Here is a 13,790-nt window from a genome sequence, read left to right on the forward strand (position 1 = left end):
TTCCCTATCATCTTACCATAAACTGATTTGGGGGCTTCTGTTGATATTCTGCACTCCAGATGTTGGCTGCAGCTGGCGTAGAGATAGTGGGACGCCTCCAGCCAGAAGCTGGGATGTGGGGGAAGGGATACTGGGCTCGTGTGGATGGGTGGAGAAGGAGCGAGGAATATGAATGTATGGTTGTAAATCCACCCCTCCACACCCTCCTTTCTTTTCCCTTACAACTGCTATTCTCAGCAGAGGAAAAGTTAGCCTTCCAGCACTCTGTGGTTTCTTTTGCAGAGTCGGAAGGACAAGGAAAGACCTAAACAGAAGCACAAAAAGCGTCCGGAGTCTCCCACCAGCCTTGCCCCGTCCTCGGTGCCCGTCGCTGCGGAGAAGGTACCAACCCCACGGGATGCGAGTGCGTGAATGCGGGGTGGGGAGGGTGGGGGAACCCATCGACACCGGCTTTCCTAGCGAGTGGGGAGGAGAGTGCAGAAAAGCAGAGAAAGGGCTTTTGTCCATTTATTTTGATTCCTGATTCGTCACATTCTCGCTCTCTCTGGCTGACTCCCCACCTCGACGCCCACCTTGGGAATTTCACACGGCAGCTGTCTCGGTTTCTGTCGGCACTGACGACACAATCATGGAGCTAAACTCCCAAGTGATGGAGCTGTAAGTGCCAGCCTGTTTTGCAGCAGATGTTCAGATTTGAAGCTCTCGCGGAACACATAAATATCCAGCCTTCGGCCTTTGCTGCTGCCACACCGTGAACATCTCAGGCAGGTGGATAAGCAAGGCAAGGCCTGTGGGAGGAGGTGTCATCCTTTATTAGACAAACTGATGGAGCTGAGGGAAAAAAACCCAGACAATCTTAGAATCATGTAAGGACTTCAAAGCGTGTAGTAGGGGTAGCTTTTCTGTGTGAGACAACAGGAGGTTGATTTCTATTTAATTCCTCCATTTCGGGAAAATTCAGGCAGAGGGGCACGGTGTGGTGGCCTGGTTTGCTCCTGAGGTGTGCAGGCAGCCCAGTTCCCTGCTGGGAAGATGCTGCTTGTGTGGGTTTGTCTGCCCAGTGCCCAGGGCTGGTGGGGCAGTCGGGATGTCGGTGTGTTTTTCTGTTCACTGCTGAACTCTGTGGACATGGACTCTTGCACCTGGCTGTAAATCAGGATAGCCCTGAGCTTTCTGTAGTTCCTGCCAGCCCCAAGCTCCAGTAAAGCAGAGCAGACGCGGTGGAACTTGCCTCAAGCTTGCGTGCAGCAAGGTGAAGGCCAAGTTTGCAGTTACTCAGGGTCAGGGAGCAAGTGAGGTTGCTCCAGCATCCGGACCTTTGGAGTGATGCTCTCCTCTCTGTAGGGGAGTGTACATTAATGCAGCTGCTTACAGGGCTGCTCTGGGGTGAGGGAGAGCAGGGCTGGGGCCAAGCTCCTGCTAGAACAAATAAACAACGTGTCCCAGGAATGTCCTTTTGTGCGCAGAAATGCTACTTGGAAAGGCTTGGGTGTCCTTGTGACAATGAAAATTCACAGGCTAGCAGCGTCTGCGTGTGTGAGAAGCACTGCAGGGCCAGTCTGGAGGAGCGAAAGCTGCTGCCAGTCAGTACGGGGTTGCTTTGGGTCAGGACCGAAGAGGATTTTCTACGTTCTGTGTGAGGCCCAGCCTGCAAGCAGGGAGATGATGTAGATCGGAGCTGAAATGGAGAAGCTGGTCTCGTGGGTCTCAGGCTGAGAGAATCAAAGTTACGGTGGGACGGAGTGGAGGAACAGCCTCTGAGCTGCTGTCACTCTTGGTTTACCTGTGCTCACGTTAGGGCAGCTCAGCTCTGGCTTTTGGGAACAGCAGATTCACCCAGTTAACAGGGTTGTCAGGAACTGGTGGCCTCAGAAGATTATTTTCAAGCTGAAGTGAAATCCAAAACCTGACTCTTGGCCAGCCAGAGTGGTTGTTAGACAATTACCCACTGTCTCCTCCAAAGCCCTGCCAGACCTTTATAAATAAGGAGGGGAGGGTGCAATTCAGTTTTACAGGCGGCTTTCAACTCTCTGTAAGCTAAAATTCAGGAGATCCTAATTGCTGTAGCTGTGCTTGAGTGACAGGGTTTTAGTGTTTCCCTAGGGAGTTGTTATTAATCCTCATAACACAGAGAGTATTTCCCTTGCTTTTTTGTGCATAGATCCCAAGGCATTGTTCAAACTCTCTGTAACCAAAGGTAGCCACTCCGGATCGAACCCAAGAGCTGCTGCCAGCTCGCACAAACCCCTCGGGGTGGTTGTGAGAGGCTTTCTAGGTAGTTGCACTGGTGTACCATTGCACAGGCTAGACTGGTGTGAAACCTTCAGACACGTTAATGAAGCAAGTCCGAACATGCTTCCTCTTTGAAGCCAAGACCATCTTTGTCCTCTCTGGGTCCTAGATTAGTACAGCTCATCCCAGCAGAGCGTACTGGTGAGCGGGTGGCATAGGAGCAGCAAACTGAAAGCTGACGTGTGGCTACGCAGAAGAGGATTGCTAGTCCTTGCTGTGCCATGGCTAGAGCCGGAGAGCTGGGCTCTGTTCCTCTCTTCACCACTTGCACCATCTTGGCAAATAATTTGTTGGCTGCATGGTTTTCTCCAAGTCACCCAATTCCCCAGGGATAATCCCTGCAGGTGACACAGCCCCCAGCCTTCCGTGAGGAGCAGCTGGGTGAGAGCAGATCCCAAGGACCTGCAGCAGTGAGGGCAGAGGGTCGTGTCCAGGCACCTGGGAGGAGGACACCGGCCCGGAGCAGCCGTGCAGAGCCGTCGAAGGCTGGTGCAGCCCTTGATCTCCATGCCAGACCCATGCTACCAACTCCCCATGCTGCTTGTACCGTAGCCAAAGTGGCACCACGTACAGCTCCCGTCCTGGTGCGCAGGCTGCGCTGGAGCAGGGGTTGGACTGGAGGCACTGGGCATCACCAGTGTTTTGGAGCTGGGACTGAGGAGCAGGAGCATCAGTCAGATGAATCGGCAGAAGGGCCCTGTGCACCGGGAACGCGGGCAGACTGCAGCGTGGCACCAGCCGTCAGGCCATGGAGAGGTGTTACCAGCACCCGAATCCATGCTCCAGTCTGCTCCCAGTCTGCTGAGCCTAAAAGGAGCCTGCGGCAACAGACATCCGAGCCCCAGCGTCTCATGCTGCTACCAAAGTCCTCTGAAACCTTCAGCAACCCTTTAATGACGGATTTTCAGAGCCATAGTCCTATGCAGTCGGACTTTCCGAGCTGCTCCCCCAGGTTAGGCTGGCAGCATTGCTTTGGAGGAACAGTGCCCTGCTTCCTTGTTCCCTCAGGCAGCCTGGCCTCTGGGCTCATGTTTTTCTTTAACTTTGCAATCCAGATTTATTTTTCTGTTCCAATTTTCACCTAATATGTCGTCCACTCTGTGCTCCCCTCCTGAACCATTTCGTTACGAAGAAGATCCTTTGATGTGGTTTCTGTCTTCCTCTTGAAATCAATTGTGCTAGACCTCTGACTTCTACCAGATTTTTTAACATCTCACTGAGTGCTTCCCTGTGTCTTCTAGGAATCTAAATTCCGTTAATATCTGACACTTGGGCTCTCTTCAGGCCTCTGTGCCCTGTCTGTGCAGTGATGAGCTCTCGCTGCCTCGCTCTGCTTTGGGGGATAAACACGCTGCAAACACAGCAGTGTGGCCCCAGCGCTCATCTACACCGGAAAGTGAAACTAGGGTGTGAATTCACAGCATGCAAATGACTGTTCGTAACACCATAACACCTCTTCTGAGCTGTCCTCCTGCCTCTGAGAAGTCGTTTTGGGCGATGCGATTTTCATCCCTCTCAAAGAGGGGCAGGAGACCTCGCTTGTGGGACACGGGAGTGGGCTGTGCTTCCAGGGACACGCTGAGCTGCTGAGCCGCAGAAAATCTGCCAGTGGTGCTCCAGGGCTTGGGCTTCTGGACAGATTGGGAGGCGGAGGGGTTGCAGAGGGTGGATTTGTGCTGGATGTGGCTGGATGTAGGCTCTCAGTTGTTGTCATGCTGGCTGCTTGGAGCTCCTAGAGACTTTGTCGGGAGTGGGAAGGAGGCAGGAGCCATCCCCTCAGGGTGATAGTTTCTGGCTGTAGTAGTTCCTGGCTATTTCACCTGGTCTGTCTGAAAACTACAAAATGCTGCCAACCAGTGACTCTTTTGAACAGCCCATTGAAAGGATGGCATTCCTGGAGTGGACCGGGGGCAGAGGAGGGTTCCTGGCCGGGGAGGAGTGGTGACTCTCACCAGCGTGTCTGGGCGGCCAGGCTGCTCTGCCCTGCAGTCACACCGCCAGACAAACTGAGGCGGCCGTTCCTGCGCCCTCGATCGCTCCGTGTCGCTGGTGGCGGGTTCTGGCCATCCAGGTTAGTGAGAACAGCGGGAACTGTTAGCCGAGCAGTGAGCAGCGTGCCGCTGCCCTCCCCCTGCGATGCCCCTGGGGAGCCGTCCTGCCGCTCTCCGTTGCGCTTGCAGTAAATCTGCAGGGCTGCGAGCCACCCCAGCTGCCTCCTCCTGCCAGCTGCAGACATCGTGATCACTTGTTGACACACACTCACACATGCTGCGTGTTTTGGGCCGCAACATCTGGCTTGAACTGGGCTTTGTAACCAAAGCCGCGGATGCCAGGGCCTCCCCGCACCCAGCCTCTCCGGTCAGGTGCTGGAGAGGGAGCACGGCAGGGAGAAGAGCACACGACTGCAGGGAGACTTTCCAGGTTTCCCACTGTTAATTCGAGCTCTTGGCGTCTACCCAGGACCAGCCTGGAGCTGAGGGATCCTGGGAACCCCTGCGCTGTGCCTGGCTCGGGCGAATTCGCAGTCGCCGTGATGGGGTAGGGGTTTGTGGGGGAAGGATGATGGTTACCCCTGCAAATCAAAGCACGCCTCGACATGGGGAGTCCCTGAGCCTTTTAGCGTCCCTTGTCCTGACATGAGTGGGAATTTGCTGGTGACATCAAGGACTTAAAAATACAGCCTTCAGCCCACCTGTGTCTGCTGTCCTCGCCTACAGAGAACCGCAGCACGGTGCTGCCTGAGCTCGAGGCTGGGGGAAGGGACACGGTAAGGGTTGCGAGTGGCTCAGACGCAGAGATGCTGTATCTTGTATGAGCGCTCTGGCCCCGAGCTGCTGCTGGAGACTCGTCTGACCTCTCCCTGGCGATCCAGCCTGGAAGGGCGGTGATGCTTCAGCACATCACCCTGCGGCGCGTGGGCTGGCGGAGCTCTGCTCTCCTCGCGTTGTTCCTCATCCGTGTCCTCCCTGCTTCCCCTCACCAGTAGTTTAATCCAGGGCAAAGCTGCTCTGTGTTTCCGACGCGGCGCCAGCCTCCCCCACCCCTTCTGTATTTCATCAGTGGTTCCCTCTCGGAGCTGGTCCCGCCAATCAGGAGGCAAAGAGATGCTCTTCTGATTTCCCATAAATAAATTAATGAATGAAGAGCTTGGGTGCTGCACAGTGTCACAGAGAGGCCAGGAAGCAGGTACAGCCCCCCGGGGGACAGCGGGTGCCGGGGGAGGAGGTACGTGCATGCCTGCGCTTGGGTGCCCGCGCGACTTCGTCTCCCTCCTCCCAGCTCCAGGTTTGAGGCAGGAGTTTCCCCGTCGGATTGTCACCTCCAGCTGGGGCAGCAGGTTTATTCTGCTGACGTTTTTCACTTGGTTGCTTTAAATAGACCTTCGAAACGTAGCTGCTGCCTCATCGTGAAAGAGAGCTCTCACTTCCTCTGTGCTTCCCTGTTTTTCCCTCTGCAGTGTGCCCTCCCTCACACACCTGTTTGCCGCACACGGAACACTGGTGTTTCTGCACACGCACAGACACGGGTTTCCACGCTGGAGAAAAGCTGATGATCCAGAGATTGAGACTGTGCACCAGGCAAGCGGCAGGCGGGTTTCTGCAGTCCTGCTCCCCCTAGGCAGGGAGAATCGCCTTCGTTAGGCGGGCGAAGGGACCGCAGCCCTCGTTACTGTTATTAATATTGGCGTTATGGTGGCAGACCCTCCCTCGGATCACGGCTGTGTTGTGCTTGGCAATCCACGTGTGTCTCCTGGAAGGCTCTGCTGCCGCACGGAGCTCGCAAGCTCCGCAGAGCGAAGGGGAAAAGAAACAGAGGCACGGAGAGGGGAAGTGATTTCGTGTGGTTTCAGTTTCCGTCTCTCTGCCTCTCAGCTGCAGCGCTTGGGCCCTTGCCCCAAATTCGGGCTCTCTGGCACAGCTGGAGAAGGGGCCTTTGTGATGAGGAGGGCTTGTGGTTGCACCACGCGGATCTGCCTGCCGTGACCTGTTTGCCAGACAATACCTAAGGCAGCACTTGGCAGGGGGTGGGGAAATCCTGCCCCAAAATCTCTGGCCGTCCCCCAGGGAGGTCTGTGGGGTCAGAGCAGCCCACAGGTGAGCATCGGTCCGTTCACCGCCTTCGGCTGAGCCAGCTCGGCCTCGCTCCACCCCCCTCCTTTTTTTTTCCCCTTTAATTTTGCAAATAAGATTTATTTCCCAGCTCAGATTTCCCCCTTCCACCCTGCACTAATTCATTGCTTGCCCTGCGCTCCCTTCCTGACACTCCGGATTCAGAACACGTCTTCTCTTGTGGTTTCCCCTGCCCTTCTGTGGCCTCGTGCACCTTGTGCGGAGCTCCACAGAGGTGAATTTATGGGGGAAAATTCAGGGCTGCGTGTTCCTGCCGAGACGTGAGCCATCTCGTTCCTCCGGCTTCGCGAGCAGTTTCAGGACTTCCCACAGCCCCCGGACACTGCTCTCCTTTCCCTCCCCAGGCAGATGTGGAAAGTCGGAAAGATTTTCATGCTCCCTCTGAGCTCATAAATCACGAAGGCTTAATCTCCTACATCCAGGAGTCTGTGATGAGAAAATACAGATTCCCCCTGCTCTCCCCCCTAATTTCCACCACTCCCTTCCTCCTGTCTTTCATATTCCCGGCACATCTGGTGTGTGTTAGGCTGCCAGCTGTTGCATTGTGCAGAGTGATTAAACCATGTGGGAGGAATGGGGAAAGATTTTTATCTGGGCACTCATGAGTCTGCATTACAAGCCCTTTTTTCTTTAGCTCTTCCCAAGAAGAGGTCATCTGGAGTCAGGGATAGTGGAATGTGAGAAGGGTATTGCGCTTCTCTGTTTCCTCCTTGTATCCGCGCAGTGAGAAATAAGAGGTGTTTGCGCTAAGGTGCAGGTTCCACGTCCCGGGCCGTGGCCATCGCACCGGTGTCTGTCGTGTTGGTCAGTGGCAGCAGTGCCTGGCAATGAGCGATCTGTGCACACTGCTGCTTTGGCTTTGAAGTGACTTGAAGGTGAAGGTTTCATATCCTAGCGTGGGTGCCCACGGGATCTGGTTTTCGGTTCATTCCACTTTTCCCCCTGCTAAACTCCCACACTTCTCTCTCTCATCCCAAGCTCCTGGATTTCCTAGCATCTGGCCAGCCTCTTCATCCCCCCTGCTTCCCTGTCTCCTGCAGGCTTATGTGGGGTTTGGACAGCATCTGTTGCTGCACGCTCTGATGCTGCTCTGACAGTGTCACTGTGAAATTTACTGCGGTAGATTTGGAAAGCCCTGGGCGGGCAGGGGAGCTGCTTCGGTGGATGCTGCAGGGACCCCAGGGAAACTCCCGTCACAGACAAGGACGAGCACGTTCCCCAGGTGGAACAGCCTTGCTGAGAACAGCACACCTGAGAGACAGGGCTGAAATGTGTGTGTGATTCACAGCCAAACTCGATTGTATTTGGGCTGGATAACCCTCGCAGGTTCTCCCCTCCGCTGACGGTGCAGGGACTCGCTAACGTCTGTGCCTCGATTGTCAGTGCCCTGTTTAATTTCCTGCAGTTAGGTGGGATGAGCGTAATGCTGGGAATATAAAGCCTGGTGCCACCACGCAGCAGTAGAGGGAATGTTGCTTTTCTGTCCTGAGTAACGTGACCTATCACTTTGTGGGCAGAGGCAGCAATTACTTCTCTCAAGGGGAAATTGGCAGAAAGAGCCCCCGCTGTGGCCACATCTGGCCTGAGTGAGTCACCTCTGTGTTTGCTGCTGCCAGGGCTCCGCCAGCCACCACGAGGGGAGCAAAGAGACCTCGGAGGTCAGCAGGTCGGATGTGAAAGGCAAGAAGTCCTCAAGCCATGGCAGCAGCCACAAGGGGAAAAAGACGGGAAGTGGGAAAAGCTCGGTTGGCTTCGGCTCAGCTTCGTCCAGCGGGACCTTCCAGCCTGCAGGTAAGGCGTGAGGGAGAAGCAAGAAAGGAGGGGAGAAGGGGGTGATGTTTTGCTTTGCTCCTCTTTGATACCTCAGTGTCTGTTGAGATACCTGTTCACCAGTGAGTGCTGCGAAGCTTTGTTGGTGGCTATTTCTTTAACCCCTTGAAGAGAGAGGGAAACCTCCTATTGCTGCTAATGTTGTGCACAGAGGGAAGAACCGAGTCAGACGAGCGTTACAGCTCCCCTGCCGTGCAGGCGTGCTGCGCTTCGAGGGAAAACAGATCCAGATGTCTGGGTGGAGGGAGGAGGGAAGGGATTCTGCGCGCAGGCAATGTGGGCAGCACCTGCCCTCTCCTCCGTAGGTGGTACTGCCTGCAGCAGTGTTTTAGGGAGTACTGGGGAGAGACCTCCCCCCAAAACCTGATATCCAGGCTCCCCTGAGCTCTGAGTCGAAGCCTTGCAGGGCTGCCGTCTGCTCTGACCTTGCTCAGTTCTTTGTTGAACTGTTTTCATAACAGGTAGCGTGTTTCATCTCCTGGGACCCCAATGGGGGCTGCAGGGCCTGGGGGAGCAGACACTGCACGTTTGGGTGGGATGAAGCTGCTGGTGTGCATCTCTCCTGCTTGCTGGAGAGCATCAAAGCAGCGCGGGGTGGAGCGGGGCTGCCTTGTGCCTGTGCTCCTCTTGCCTCATGGGCTTGGTTACTGCCACCACAAGCCTTCCTACATCTGCTTCCCCTCTGCTTCCCCCAGGTACCTCCTGCAGCAACTTGCAGTGCTCCCAGGACTTTGTGACATTCCCCAAGCTTGAGCAGGACGACGAGAAGTACCGGAAGCCTGTCTCTTCCTCCTCTTCTTCCCACTGCTCCCCTCTGTATGAAGGCCAGAAGGGGGACGTCTTTGAGCAGAAGGTGATCTTCTCAGGCTTTGGGTCTATCATGCGCTTCTCCACCTCGGCGGTGAGCCAGCAGAGAGGCCGTGATGCTTCCCCTGTGGACTATAAGGCCTCCAACCCTGTCAGCGGCCCTTCGGTGGGGACCAGTGGGACCGGTGGTAGCAGCAGCAGCCACAAGCGCATGCCATCCCTCAGCATGGAGGAGGGAGAGGTGCTGAAGGAAAAGAAGCACAAAGGTAGCAAGAAGAACAAGCATGGGCCTGGCAGGCCAAAAGGGGGCAAAAGCAAAGAGATTTTGGGTGCCCAGCTGGCTGGGTCCACGTCCACTTCCTCATCACCCTTCTCCGGGGGCTCTCTTGTGAGCTCCAGCATCGGCAACTCTTCACGGTCCTTCAGCCACACGGGGAATCTGCCCAGCCTCAGCATGGAGTCCCCGCTGCTGGGGTCAGGTACGTTCCCCCTCAGGGCTCCAGGTGCGCGCGGTTCCTCCCAGCCTCGCTGTCTTTTCCATCACATTTGACTGCTGTCTAGACCTGTCTGCGCAGGGTCTGTTCCCTTTAATTCCGTCACAGGAGCTGTAAAAATCCACATCTGGGTCTTCCCTTTCCATCTTGGCCTTCGTCCTAGGGCCTCCTCCGGGTCACCTTCTCTGTCGCTGAAGCTGGGCTGCGGACCTGAGCTGGGGGACATTTCACACGGGTTTTGCTCAAGCGCTGGGGAAGCTCAGCTAGCCAGAGCTTCATTTCCACAGCGACGGAGAGGGATGTTCACAGGGCAAACCACAACAACCGCAGCCCGACCCCAAATGAGGGGCTGTCCTCGGTGGTTCAAGTTTAACCCCTCTTTTGAGAGCAAACCCCCTCATCCTGGCCTTACCGCCGCCGCGGTGGGCGGGGGGCTGGCCCACCGGGGGCTGCCGGCGGCGTGGGGCTGCTCGCAGCCGTGCCCGGCCCGGGCGGGGATGAGGGCGGGCGGCTGGCGCGGCAGGAAGGGGTTAAGGCAGCAGGCAGAGGAGGGGCCTGCTGCTCGGGGGTGAGGTCTGACACTGTTCTGGCAGCAGAACTTGTCATCGGCCTATTGTGGGTTGTTTGCAGATGCTCCGATTTAGGTCAGATTGCAGGAGGGGGAGGAACCGGTTTTGTTGTGCGCGCGGAGCCCTGGCCCGCTGCTCCGCGCTGCCCGGGAGAGGAGAGGAGCTGCCGCAGTGGCTGCAACTCCCAGGGTCGTCACCTTGGGTCAATTTTTTTTTGTTTTGCCTCTCCCCTGGCACAACAAAGGGATGTTTCGGAGAGGAGGAGGCTGCCAGGCCCCTCTCCTGCCTGTTCGCCCGTTCCTCTCCAGAAGCTGGCCGGGCTGTGCGGGACCCGGCTTTGGGCAGTGCCCCTGCCGCAGGCTGAGCCAGGGGGAGGTCGGACGGGTCGCCCCCTCAGCAGCAGCTCTCTCCTCACCCTTTCTTCCTCATTTACCTGCCCCTGCCCCACTGCGGGCCCTGGGCATCCCGGAACGGGACAGGTTAGCTCAGCGAGAGCCTGGTCTCTTGGCCAGCACGGGCAGCAGAGAGGGGGACTGAGTCTGCCACCCCCTCTGTCCCTTCGGTGGGCCGCTTTGTGCTGTCATTTCTCTGTCGGGTCGTATCAGGGTGCGAGGAGCGAACGAGAGAGGGGCAGGGCAAGGCTGGAAATGTTTGTGATGTGTTTTGTTGGGAGCACCGTGGGCTGTGACCACCCTCGCCGCATGCCCGGCTGCAAGGCGCTGAAGTGCACCTCACGCTTGGTCCTGAGCGCGGGTGCCAGCCTCCCTTTCCGAGGTGAAGCCCTGCGGAAGACCAGCTGCCCCAGAGACCATGGTGGCTCTCACACGTCTCCTCCCCTTGCAGGGATCTACACCAGTAACAAGGACCCTATTTCCCACGGGGGTGGAGTGCTCCGGGCTGTCTGCAGTACCCCCCTCTCTTCCAGCCTGCTGGCACACCAGGGTACCTCGTCTCTCCCACAGCTCAACCGGTCTCCCTTTGCTAGCACCATCCCAGCCTCCTCCTCCTCCTCGGTCTCCACCACCCAGGTAAGAACACCAGGACCCAGAGAGGGACTGTAGTTCAGGAGAGCGTGGGACGGGGCAGTCGCCAGCAGAGCAGGGCCGGTTTGTGGGCACGGAGAAGTTGCTTTTTCCCCTTGGGAACGGCTACTCTTCCCTCACTTTGGAGGGCAGCTGCCTCGGTGGAAAGATAGGCCATTTTGTGGCACAGCCCCCACAGGCTGTTTTGGGGTGGGAAGAACTGCAACCCCAAAGGCCGCATGGCTTTCCACTGACTGGACGGAGAGCACACACAGCTCAGGCAGCAAAGGTCCGGCTGTCGACATGCTGCGTCCCGTGCTGCTCGGCCGGATCCCGCCACCGGCGCCAGCCCTACCTTCTCTGCGGCACAGATAACTCGGTGGGAGGGCTCGCACGTCCCGGCTGGGTGGGCTGCGTGGGTGCCAGGAGACAGAGCCTTGTCCTGTGCTGGGAGCTCGCTGTGAGGTGTTTTACAGGGAGGAGAGAGTTAGTTTTACAGCCCCAGTGCTAACATGGCCCGTTCAGACCTCTTGGCTCTGAGTCGGGGCTGGGAAGATTTCAACTGTCTAGTGAGACTTCCAGGGAGATATTTTTAACAGTCTCTCTCAGGAGCAAGCTGGGTTCAAGAATCAGGGAGAGATGGAATAATGAAGTTATTTTCCTCTTGTGGTTTTGAGAAGTCATTTCTCTCTCTCCCTCCCTCCTTGTTTTGCCATGTAGGTGTTCTCGCTGGCAGGTTCAACGTTTAGCCTCCCTTCCTCACATATTTTTGGAAGCCCCCTCGCATCTGGGCTGTCAATCAACCCACTCTTAAATCAGTCGGAAAGCAGCCGGGCAGGTACGTGAATCCGAAGGTATGTGAGTTTGGACTTCCAAAGGGCTCTCCCTGGAAGAGCTGAGACAACCGCGTCCGTAGTTCTCCAGCTGCCCTCCCCGCTTGCTCCCGTCCTATGCGTGTGAGGGCCAGGGGCTAGGAGAGGGGACAGGGGCTTTTCTGCCGGGGGCAGGGGGTGCTCGTGTTGTGCCTTAATGAAGTGCTGGCTTGCAGTCCCGTAAAAGCACATCTGCTGGTGTGTCCCTTGGATAGTCTGTGTCCCTGGACACGTGCTAGGAAAGTGCAAGAATGTGAAGTCCTTCCCTGCAGGAATTTGTTGTCTTTTTACACAGCAAAGCTGTACCAACCTAGTGAAAACTGCTGTGAGCTTTTGCTTGCTCAAATTAAGTTAGAAGTTTTTGTTGGGGTTTTGTTTTCTGGGTTTCTTTTTAAATGAGAAGCATCTCACACTCTTGATTTTCATCTTCCTTTTCTGTTTTGAGTTACTTTCTGCCCTTCCCCTTTGGCTTTGTCATGAATGCAACAAAATCCACTGTTTTCAGCTTCCAAACGTGAACGTGCCAACACTGAATTACTTACAACTGCTCATTTTTTCCCACCAAGGCAAATTCATTTTTCTTGGAAAATTGCCTGGTTAATAAGCAGGAAACTTGAAGCATCGTAAGATTTTTTTTTTTTTTTTCCCCAAAACAGAGTGGGCCTGATTTTTGGTTTGCACCAGTAGTAAAACAAAAGCACCCTCCTGATTTTCAGACGTTGCAGTTAGCGGTGCAACTGCCTCACGCTCCCCTAGCCCAGAAATGCTGGCAGCTCAGCGTGCTGGATGCTGAACTCCTGGGAGGTAAAACTCTGCCCGGTGTCACGCTGGGTGACAAGCACTTTAAAACACACAGTCCTCATTAGAGGTGGCTCCGCGTTCTCCGGATAATCCGACACCAGTGTGCCCTTGTTTGCCTTAGCAAGTGTGCATGCCTGCATGCGGAGCATGAATGAACACGTGTGCGTACTTCTGACCGTCGCGAGCGCAGGGAAGGGACCTGTGTGTCTCTCCCTGTGTCGCTGGCAGCATTTTGTCTGTGTGCCCCCGCCAGCAGCTTGCGTCTGCCTGAGGGCACCGGGAAGGTAACTGGCAGGAGCCGGGGCGATTGCGTGGGAGCTGTGAGGCAGGAGCGATTCGGTCACCTGGAGCTGAGGAAGGAATGGGGTGATTCGAGGAGTTATTCGTCCCTCGCAGCGATGGACAAGGAGATGACCCGCTGCCACTGCCCCCTTGCCGTTATTTTGGCAAGGCGCTGACAGAAGGAAGCGAGTCAGCTGTCAGGAATAGCCCTGCGGTTCAGGCACGACACGGAGCCTTGGCAGCCTGGGTTCTGTTCCAGCCCTGCGGCTACTAATGAATGAGTCATGCAGCCAAAATCCAGCATACAAAGTGCTCAGAAAAAGTCTGATCCTTAGTTTCCATTTCCAAGATTGCTCTTTTTGTTTGACTGGGATCTTATGAGCTTCGGGACGTGTTTTTTCCAGTTCCAGGCAGTGTTGAGAGCAGCTCCTGGTTTTTGTCACGTGTAAGGTTTGTCCATCGCTATCTCCTCCTGCTGGGGCTGGTGGCCCAGAGGGTGTTAAGCCAAATTCACTTTTTTTTTTTTCTTTCCAGGAGGATTAATTAACATGCATTAAACCTCCAGTGGGGGCCATTTTCACTTAAAAGTATGGTGACTGCTTTAATCCCGAGTCGTTAACAGAGTGGTTGTGGCGTTTTTAGTAATCCTGCCTTGTCTTTAGTTCAGATTACCTTTCCTGAGAGTGTCTGT

At 55.8% G+C, this 13,790-nt stretch overlaps 1 protein-coding gene across 4 annotated transcripts in view; it reads left to right on the forward strand.

Annotated features, from left to right (window-relative positions):
- Positions 1–13,790, forward strand: part of MLLT6 (MLLT6, PHD finger containing) — a 45,990-nt gene that overhangs the window by 22,235 nt on the left and 9,965 nt on the right. For all 4 annotated transcript variants that reach the window (XM_086766914.1, XM_086766915.1, XM_086766917.1 and 1 more), the window contains exons 8-12: positions 283–381; positions 8,039–8,213; positions 8,948–9,538; positions 10,966–11,150; positions 11,865–11,982. In XM_086766914.1, the coding sequence (XP_086623040.1) occupies positions 283–381; positions 8,039–8,213; positions 8,948–9,538; positions 10,966–11,150; positions 11,865–11,982 (1,168 nt within the window). The remainder of the gene's footprint in view (positions 1–282; positions 382–8,038; positions 8,214–8,947; positions 9,539–10,965; positions 11,151–11,864; positions 11,983–13,790) is intronic.

This window comes from Chlamydotis macqueenii, chromosome 25 (assembly GCF_036417535.1).
Source record: "Chlamydotis macqueenii isolate bChlMac1 chromosome 25, bChlMac1.mat, whole genome shotgun sequence".
NCBI classification, from domain to species: Eukaryota; Metazoa; Chordata; class Aves; order Otidiformes; family Otididae; genus Chlamydotis; species Chlamydotis macqueenii.